The 10618-nt window shown below is 46.8% G+C and overlaps 1 protein-coding gene across 1 annotated transcript; it reads left to right on the top strand.

Annotated features, from left to right (window-relative positions):
- Positions 1-2074: 2074 nt before the first annotated feature.
- On the top strand, positions 2075-8558 carry rhoub (ras homolog family member Ub). Its single transcript, XM_028962151.1, has 3 exons — positions 2075-2387; positions 3070-3128; positions 6434-8558. The coding sequence occupies exons 1-3, from the start codon at positions 2189-2191 to the stop codon at positions 6887-6889; spliced, it is 714 nt and encodes a 237-aa protein (XP_028817984.1). The 5' UTR covers positions 2075-2188; the 3' UTR covers positions 6890-8558.
- Positions 8559-10618: the final 2060 nt, after the last annotated feature.

The raw sequence follows: 10618 nt of genomic DNA, 5'->3' as shown, positions 1-10618 counted from the left end.
TTTTCCTACATTTATGTTTTCTTTTTCCACCATGTATTAAACATGTTAGCAAGTAAAGCTTCTATCAGAAAGCCTTTGGACAGCAAAAACATTTCAACCCTACACTGACCTATATATTATTTTTAACTGAGCATGTGTCACACAAAAAAAAAGACAAAAACAGTAAAAACTTTTTTTATGATTTCTATGTCTATGATTTCAAATGTCTGTTAGAATGAATGACTGCATCATGAGAATATTTAGAGATATATTGAGAGTATGCTGGAAACCATATAACATTTATTGATATTCATAGGAATACATTGTAGTCCTTAATATAGTTTTGACAATCCCCACAAAATTAATATGTTATATAAAGTGATGTAGAGCAGATGCTTAGGCCAAAAGAAGAAATATTTTCTATTAAAAGTCTCTAAAGCTCCATCTCCTGCAGATAAGATCACACAACCTCTTGGCCCAGAGGGTAATCCTGGGTAATTAATCACAGTGTAGGTGGCTTCCCTACTACTGCATGGCCGGTGTTCAAATTGATTTATGATCTTCAGCATGATTTAGGGGGTCGTGACGTGGCCTCACACCTCACACAATCAGGTTGTGTGTTGGAATTGCGGTCCCGCCCTGCGCCCAGTATCCCGGGATGGGCTCCGGGAGCTGCGACCCTGAATGGGACCAAGCAGTTCTGAAAATTGAGTGCTCAACTTTGATTTATGATCCACGCAGGCCTTGTGGAGGAGCGTCAGGGAACATTTCATTCATGTTCTCACTCCTCCCTATTTGCTGCAGCAAGTCCTCCTTGCTGTAGCCAGAGGTAGTAGTTTTAGCTTTATGCACATGATGACAGTATGTTTTTTTCTTGCCTTTATACAGCATACTCACAATTTTATCTTTGCTTTATCTTTGATCATGAACAGTGAGGTACGAATCTGATTTGACATTAACCTCAGGATCTATGTGCTTCCCTTATCAAGCCTCTGTAAAAGGCCACTGTTGGTGGCAGAGCAAAGACTATCACTTTAGAGATCAGTCTTTTCCGTGTCCTTGCAGTGACTTGTGAAATGCATTCTCAAACAAGTACACAATCACATATGTAAGCTGTCAATAAATCTTCCCAACATTGTATATTCAGTACATCCTGGGGCTGAATCTTGCAATAAAAAAAAGAATCATTTGGTAAACTGAAGGTGCGCAACGCCATTCTTCAACTGCAAATTCCTTTTGTGTTTTCGTGTTGGTGTATTTTTGTGTTACTGGATTTACTCATAACGACCATAAGGTGGCGACAAATACTTTTTTGTTGTCTTTGTTGTTATAGCCTCAAATGTGGTGATTACTAAATGTAAGGTGTGGTGGAAACGTTGTTAAAGTTGGTCCTTTCTCGTGACCGGTGCAATTTATACCAGTTAAAGTAAATTACTGGGCGTGTTATCAGCATGCACATTAACGATGTTAGAAGGTCACACGCCGGCCTCACTGGACAAGCCTGGGCACATTCTGCAGCCTGTACCCAAGGTCCTGGTGGATCTCTTATAATAAAACTGCTGATTCTAATCCTGAACACCTGATTGGCTGAGCACACGCTCTGTAAGTGGCCATATATATATGCTAGTGTGCGTGTGTATAAAAAAGGGTGGTAGTAGCCTAGTGTGTAACACATTCGCCTATGATCCAGAAGAGCCAGGTTCAAATCCCAGTTACTACCCTTGTAGTCCCTGTAACTACTGATTGTAAGTCGCTCTGGATAATGTTTGGTGGCCGTAAATGCTGTCTGATAAATGCTGTAAATGTAAAAATAAGATTCACATTAATATAATTTCAAAAGAATTGTACATGTATACGTGCCACGATTTCCCAAGGCCTACTGTTAATGAACTAAACTATTAACACTGTTGTGTTGTTAATGCATTAATTAACAGTTTCTTATGGTCTAAACGAACGACTTACAAGGCGGCAGAAGAGCTGATGACCATGGGCGCTGCGCCCCGCCCACACGCGCGCCACTTTTCAAAGGCCAGTGACGTGGCAAGGTGGGCGGGGCCATGCAAATGAAGGCCCGCTTATAGTCCGGCCCCCTGCGCCGCCCGCGGTCACAGCTCGCCAGACCCCGCATGGGCCGCCGCTCGCAGCGCGGGACTCCCATGGTGGCTTTCCTGCAGGCGACCGTCCGCGTCCAGCGCCACATCCCGTCCCGATGGATTACGGCGGCCTGATGGCTCCCCCGGTCCCGCCGCACAAGCCCCAGCCGGCGCGGGGCGCGGACTCGCAGGAGCGGCTGCTGAAGTGCGTCCTCCTCGGGGACGGGGCGGTGGGGAAGACCAGCCTGGTGGTGAGCTACACCACCAACGGGTATCCCACCAAGTACGTGCCGACGGCCTTCGACGACTTCTCCGGTGAGTTTTAATGTGAAGTCACAATAATGTTATTATCTGTCGCCTTTATTCGTCTTTCTACACGTATTACTCTTAATAAACGGTAATATAGCCAACATGATGTGACGTTAATTTCGTAAATTGCCTGGTAATTTATTCATCATGGGGAAAAAATGGTCTTAGTCAATATATTTGCTGCTGGCCATCAATCATTGTTACTTCATCGGTCTGTTTATATTACCTTACGTTATATTGCATGTCTTTATATAAGCATTTTGGCTGACCCCCACCAAGGCAGCTTGGAGCACACCTGTTGTGCGCCTTCAGTCCTCGGGGACCGGCATTGTGTTCGGGGGGCCGCCGTGATGTCATCCTCCTGCCCTGGCGCCCAAGCGGTTATGCAATGCCGCAGGTGGCACTCTCAGCCGGGGCCGGGATCAGAGACGGCCTCGTGTGATTCGGCCCCCTTCCAGCACGTATCGCGCTGCACTCTCGGTTTCTGTCCGGGACTTGGAGGGGAGGAGGAGGAGGAGGAGGAGGGGGGGAGGAAGGACAATGTTTGCTTTCCACGGCTCCGTTATCGGCCCGCGCGCTTGTGTGTTCAGAGTGCCGGGCGGAGCAGGTGGGTTTTTTTATCTCGTCCGGCCCGCGGCGGTGACTCATGCCTTCTTCTTCTTCTTCTCCTCCTTCTGTCTCTCTGCAGCGGTGGTGCAGGTGGACGGGACCCCGGTGAGGCTGCAGCTGTGTGACACGGCGGGACAGGTGAGCCCCAGCGGAGGCCGGCGCGACCCCCGGCCGTGAAATCTGGTCTGGACAAGTGATCCGGTGTTTATCGCGGGGCTGGTAGCGCTCAGGCGCCACGCCGGATCTCTGGCGTACCGACGTGGGCGTGAAAATGAATAAATCCGACAAGTTGGTATCCGTATCGGATGGATACTAGCACAATGGGGCAGATCTTTTCACTCTTCTACTTTCAGTACCAACTAACAATAACTGTGCCGGTAGAGATACTGCTCCTCACACCTCAACGTGGGTGTGGGCACTGGGTGATTTGTGTTATGTTCTAGGATCGATTCACATATTAAAAAAAAGTTATTTGGGGCGAACGTGTAGCTTCAGAATGATACGCAGGGACTACTTTTCTTCCACCTGTTACGGTATGTAAAATGTGTAGCAGCGAGCTGCTCTGCTCATTGGTTCACCAGTGAGAGCTTCCTTCACCTTTACATGGTCCCCAACAATGAAGCATTCTTTACAGAACTTTTGCATAAAGTCTGTGGATCAGTGTCATCGATGCCAACCTGGTATCGTGTCGGAAAAGAAATCAGTGACATCACACTCCCCAACTCCCTAACAATACTAGCCAATCGGAAATGGGGAGGGGGCAGGCCTTCGGTCTTGGCCAAACGGAATGACACAGATTTAACAGTCTCTCTGCGTGCAAATGTGTTTCGAGCTTCCCATACTGGCAATGCAAACAGTAAGTCGTGGCCACAAAGGTGTTGATGAAGGAACAAATGGGCATTTGGAAGCTGGTGCCGAAAGTGCCGGCAACCAGGAGCATGTTTCTGCACTTTGTGCGCAAAGAAGCTACTATATGGAACTTGCCGGAAAAAAAGCGCTCTTGCAGCACAAATTAGATCCTAGTTGTTAAGCAGCAGTCCGAGCCACTGGTGTCCCCACAAGTCCCCACTGATGTGATACAATACAATAAAGATACAAGTATGTGACAAAAATTACAATAACTATAATAAACATATGTAATATGTAATATTGTTGGGGAATAAAAACGAGACTAAATATGGTTTACAACATGGAAACTAATCTAAAATGTCTCTTCGTTTTCGTTCACAAAACTAGAGGCAACATTTCATTTAATCACATTATTATTATGCGGTCTCCTATCTGGTCACACAGATGACGTCACTTCCTCAATACGCATTGGCGAAGTCAATTCCATTTCAGGATACTTGTGATGGGTTATCAGATGGCTGGGAGAAAAATGACAAAAAGAAAATCAAGTTTCTGTCTGTTCTGCTAGATACTTGTACTATATTGACTGGGTTAAATAAAATTGCATTACTAAAATACAATTTTCACTGACTAAAATCTGACTAAAATGCTCAGACTTTTAGTTGACAGAAACTAGACTAGACTGAAATGAGTGTGGACATTGACTGAAACTAAAATTAAGACAGCCCGGCAAAAACAGCTTATACGAGCAACACAACGCACCTCACATTTGCTTGCCGGATGTGACCCTCACACATCTGTAAAAAAAAAAAAAACGAAAGAATGTCATGTTGACACTCATTATTGATGGGACCAGGGACAAAAGCATGAATAAAATCCGAACAGAAATAAGTATCAGCCCTTTGTCCACAGCCGACGTTTGGCTGGGACACTGAAGGAAGTCCCTGGCTTGCCATAAATTGGAAGAGACAGATTGACAGAAAAGAAGCGGAGTAAAAGGGACTGTGAGAGTCCAGTAATTAAAGTGGATTTGGAGGGTGACGCCACATTGTGTCTTTACCACAAAAGCGTGGAGGGAGAAGGGGGGGGGGGCTGTAAGTGTTCTCTCCCACTCGGGCAGGCTTCAACAGGGAACGCTCCAACCGGGCCTTTACCACGCCAAGCCTTTTAGAATTTGTTTGCTTAAGATGTGACGCAATTGTGCGAGCCGAGTTCTCGGCAGGGCACCAGAGCTCTGCGGGAAGCGGCCAGCAGCGTCTTTGAACGGAGCGCTTGTTCGCGCCTCATAATCTGCGGCGTTTAATAAGATCTCGAGTGGAGGTTCCTGCCAAACCCATCCCGACCTTTTACTGTAAAATGCGGGACGCGAATGCAGGTCTCTGCCCACTCAGCACACAGCCAATAAATCTCTTTTCTCCGGCAGATAGAGAGAGAGAGAGATGGGCCGGCACGGGCGCGGTTAATTAACAACCACGGCCTGAGCTGCCGTCTTTACAGCAAGGTTGTCCATGACGTTCCATTTCGTCGTGTGTGGCACCGCGGGTTGCCGTGAAAGCGACTGGCGGTAAAAGGCATGGGGATATGCGTGGCTCGGGGCGCAGGGAGGGGTTAACGCTGCTAGTTTCTGCTTGGCTTAGCCGGAGTTCTCAGGGATTTAGGAGGCCCTGTTCTCTAAAGCTCTGCAGGTCCGGGGTGTTAATTTACTGTATGTGTGTGTTAGGAAAGAACAGAAGCAGGGGTGCAGAAACTTCCTTTCACAAAGGGATTCTTTTCCTTGTTGTTAGGGGGAGGTTATTAGAGGAGTGTTCTTGGAAGCAAGTGTCTTCCAGCAACTGTTGCTGTTGCCAACACGTGAAACAATGAAACTGCATAAGCCCCTTAGTAGAAGTGCAAGAACTGTGAAGGGTTACGTGTTTAATAGCAGTAACAACACTGTATTGCTAGCAATAGGATAATTCGTAGGTTAATAGGACCTAGAATGAAGCGCAGGGGCGGGACATACTGGAAATGGGATTTTATTAATAATAACACAACAATGGAAAACGGCGCGAGGGCCAAAAACAGGGGGGAAAGCGGGAGAGCAAAAACAAACCCGCAGGCATGTGCCGACTGACAGAACTTAATACAACTAACACAACAGTTGCACGATCCACACAAAATGTCGCAGCCCAAAAATGTCAGGTTCCTTATAACAAACCCTGCTGTCAGGCGGAGTGGTGCCAGGTGCATCTCCAGGTGCACCCAGTCGTGACAAGGATCATTTATTCCTATAATTTATGGAAAGTTGTACATTTTACCATTTTAAAACATTTGTTAAATGTTGAAACTAGAAATATTATTTATTTCTGGGAAGTTGTACATTTTATCATTTAAAAAAAATGTTTAAGTGTTGAGACTAGAAATATCATTTATTTCTGGAAGTTGTGCATTTTTAAACATGGTTAAGTGCTTAAACTAGCAATATCATTTATTTCTGGGAAATTGTACATTTTATCATTTTAAAACATGGTTAAATGTTGAAAGTAGATATCGAATTTGTTCTCTTCATTCCTGTCCTGCTCATCCACTCTGCACTCTCTCTCTCTGTTTTGCAGGATGAGTTCGATAAGCTGCGTCACTTCTGTTACACCCGCACCGACGTCCTCCTTCTCTGCTTCAGCGTGGTCAGCCCCGCCTCGTTCCAGAACGTTTGGGAGAAGTGGGTCCCGGAGATCCGCCGGCGCTGCCCCCTCACCCCCTTCCTGCTAGTGGGCACGCAGTGCGACCTGAGGCAGGACGTCAAGGTGCTGATCGAGCTGGCGCGGCGGCGGGAGCAGCCCGTGCCCGAGTTGGACGCCCGGGCCCTGGCCGACAAGGTGGGCGCGGTGGCCTACGTGGAGTGCTCGGCGCTCACGCAGAAGAACCTGAAGGAAGTGTTTGACGGCGCCATCGCCGTCGGGCTGAGGCACGCGGAGAGGCGAGCTAGGCGGGAACGCAAGGTCCGCAGCACAGCTGACAAGATGAAGATGCTCTCCAAGTCTTGGTGGAAGAAATACGTCTGCATACAGTAGTACTGGCCAAAGACGGATAAGGTCGTTCTGACTGTTAACCGGCCACTCTGTTGAACTTTGAACCAAATCAGGAAAAGATGGTGCTCCGGCTCGCACCCCTTCCTCTATAAAGACCTCAAAATCAATATATCATGTGCTCTTGAGCAATCCAACACATGTTAATCAGAAGGCTCCTTCTCCTGAGGAGCCATGTTACTAATGGACTGGCTGTTCCTCCTCACCTCAATATGATTTTCTACTCCAGATAAAAAGTACCATCTCAACGTACCGTACGTCTGCTGTAGGTGAGTGAGGGAATAGTGTTGTCTCATAAGCTAGTGGTGGACAACAATATAGGGACGCTGTTGTGAACAATGACCTTTGGGCATGAAAGCTTTTCTATTCGGCTGTAGTGTACACTTTCGTGTGTCGGGCCAGTCCTTCGTTACAGACCTCATTTGCATTTCCAATTCCAACTGAAACCTGCCAGGTACACCTCAACGCACGGCAGTTTGCGACTGTGGATAGACGAAGTTGTGAAAGAACACTGTTCTTCATCGTCATTTTCAGCCAGGGCGGGGTCCAGCTGCATCTGCTTAGAAACGAAGCAGCAAGGAATTACGGCAGCAACTTAACAGCAAGTAACTGATCATTTGAAGATATGGAAATTCAAATCCAGGTCAACACACTGAACCACTCCTTCTATGTGGGTGGAAAAATGGCAGACGTTGAGGTGAAAACACGAAAAAAAGAGCATCGTCCGTGTGGGATAGAGAACAGATTGGCTGATCTGGTCCAGTCTCTTGGCTTGATGTCGCTGGTTATCTGGTGGCGTTTCTTTCCGAAAGTCACAGCTGAGGGGAAAAATCCTCGGTGTGACCTTTCCACATCAGTGTTTTGGTTTGTACAGCTGTTTCCAATGATGACATCACCAGCAATTGTGCAACCATCGATGTTGACAGTGGTTTTGTAACGGTGGCCTACGCATTTGGTCAATTAGCACGGCCATTGATTACCATTCATCTAATCATCTCGTTTGGGGTGGGGGGTATGGGGGGTTATTGGTGAAGATACCTCTTAGACGTATCACACTGTCGTTATGACAATTTTGGGCAAACACTGTCATTCAGTCATGCCATGCCAGTCATTCCTACATTTGAACTCAGTTGAACATTCTTTTGTAAAGGTACCCTCAAACTGTTTCTTTTTGGTACAATTGGTACAACCAACATTGGCTGTGGTTTTTATATATATATTTCATTTTGTTCCCCTTTTGTTCTCTCTCTGGGAACAAGGCCAGACTTTGGTTCCCTGTTCCCTTTAAAAAAAACACTATGGGTGGGGGGGGCCACTTTGCCAAAGAACCCCAGTTTGTATTTGCTTCTTATTATTCAGAAGCCTTGCAGTCTGCTTTCTGCATCTGTCCTGGTGGTTTGGAGATCTGCCATTGAGAGCTATACTGCCACAGATCAAATGTACGTACTAATGTATGAACTGGCGTGAGTTGCAGATTCCCAATGCCACGTCTTGAACAGGGTAATTATATGTAGATTTGTACATTTTTATATAACAATATATAATGGACTGGGACTGTCCTCTTTATGTACCCCATCTTCGTGGTATGATATGTGTTTAGGTTGCTGATTGATATTCATGAAAATGGCACCTGGAAATAAATGTGAAATCCTAAAACAAAGGCTCTGTGTTCATTCATAATCGCATATTAAACATACACAGGTTTATTCGGAAAAAGAAAAAACAATAAGCAATGTGGTCCCAGTTTTAGAACACAAAAGGTTCTCATAGTTTTTTTCTGTAACAGTGTGTGAGCTCAACGTCCTTGGGTCTGATTTATCTCAGTGACGTGGGGATGTGCAGACTCTCAGGCTTTGGCTGATTTACTGGGGGGTTGTGCAACACCCTTGAGTGCAGACAGGCAGTCATTGAAGCAGCAGGGCTAGTATTGCATCCAGAGGCAGGTACGGCTGGTCCTGGGCAGCCGCTCATAACACTAATGATTCTTAAACTGCCCCGTGGGCCGTGAGGGAGTTCAGGTCTGTCTGGCGGTCCGAGAGATCAGGGAGGAAGACGGGTCTGGTGTCGAGTGTAGTTTTTATCTCTCCTCCCATTGAGTGCTGCTGCACCAGTATTTCAGCTGGAGCCACATTGTTTTGTCTCACTTTGGATAAGCGCTTGCAACGGGCCCCAGCAGTCTGAGGGTCGGCCTCTGCCAAGCCCATAATAATTACTTCTTCTCTCAAGGCTGAAGGTTGGAGTCGCCGACCAACTTAAATATCCACTCCCTTGGGAGGCCGATGCTGTGCAAAAGCCACAATTACTCTCAAGCCCAACAGATATCTCATTTAAAAGTCTGAGAGCCGAGATGCTTTTCTCGTTTTCTTTTATCTTCTTCAGATCACACGGAGCCCAACATGAAGAAAACACCAACTGCAAGAAAGCAGTGGCTCCTTTTTTGAAAAATACGGGTTAAACTGGGTCATGCAACACTTGCAGATCACCGGGTTCAAAATGACCATTGATTATGTAACCCCTGGGAATGTTTAATTAACATCTAAACTCAGGCTGGACTTGAAAGAACGTTCCGTAATCAGTCCTGATGACTTAAAGGCCGCTCGACGGCTTCGGCTCGAGTGAGCGAGGTGGGATCAGCGTTCAGCGGCGATGTCGGGAGTCCAGGGTGGCCCGGTGGTCTGATCCATCAGAAGGTGTGCTGAGCCGAATTTCAACCTCCTGCTGTAATGTGATGCAATGGTGTTTTTATTAGCCCCCACAAGGGTGATTGATTCCGGGGTTTAAGCCAATGTTCATGACGCAAATCTTCCCGGCGTCTTTTTTATTTTGTGAAACCAAAATGACAGGCCGTGGCGAAAGCGAAACTCTCTTTTACGCAACGCCATGCCCACCTCTTTTTTTTGCAGCAAACCAAGATACGGGAGCGAGGTGTCCGTCTGGGACTTTTGCTCTCCTCCCGGCAGGAATAGTAACTGCTTCTTTATGATCCGTGTCATTTTACTGCCTGTGGCGCGGAGCGCTGTTGTAAAGGCAACATAAACTTGTGCTGGGAAGAGGATGCCCAGGTCAGGCGGGGGGGGGGAGATGGGTTAATAACCTTCACTAAAATACCACCCCGTCACATGAAGGCTCGCACTACGCTCTGTGGGGCGGTCTGGTGGCGGGACACCCTCACTCTGATCCCACTCCACATGACCGGTCATAAAAGCCTCGGAGTGCTGACCCCAGAACAGCTGCTGTAAGGCCTGCGGGTGTGAAGCAGAACCTGAAGCGAGCATTGACGCATGTTCATACCTTTGTTAACGTGTTTTTTTTTTTTTTTTTTTGGTGCACTGTTCACTGACAGACGTAGAACCGGCGCACAGTTCAACGCGCATTCATGCACATGCAGCCATATGGAACATGTGGCTTTTTACATTAGGGACTTTACATCCCCCCAGGTAGCACTGACAGGAAACATGAATAAATCTCGGCGTGGCACATCAGATGGACTGAACAACACATTAATGTCGGGCAACAGGGCCACATGTGTTCTCCCTCACGAGACCTCGCTGAAACCAAGCCATCTTGCGTCATTATTTTTCACGTTCTGCACCAACGTTAAGAGCAAGTCATTAAGGGGGAGGGGGGGGGGGGGTTTCATTATAAAACAGATGTGGTTATAAACCTTCACAGAAGGTCTGAGACATGATAATGATTTATTTTTTCATTCATTAA

This window comes from Denticeps clupeoides, chromosome 19 (assembly GCF_900700375.1).
Source record: "Denticeps clupeoides chromosome 19, fDenClu1.1, whole genome shotgun sequence".
Lineage (NCBI taxonomy): Eukaryota > Metazoa > Chordata > Actinopteri > Clupeiformes > Denticipitidae > Denticeps > Denticeps clupeoides.
The sequence above is the reverse complement of the archived record's forward strand: the minus strand, read 5'-3'. Positions and strand labels throughout refer to the sequence as shown.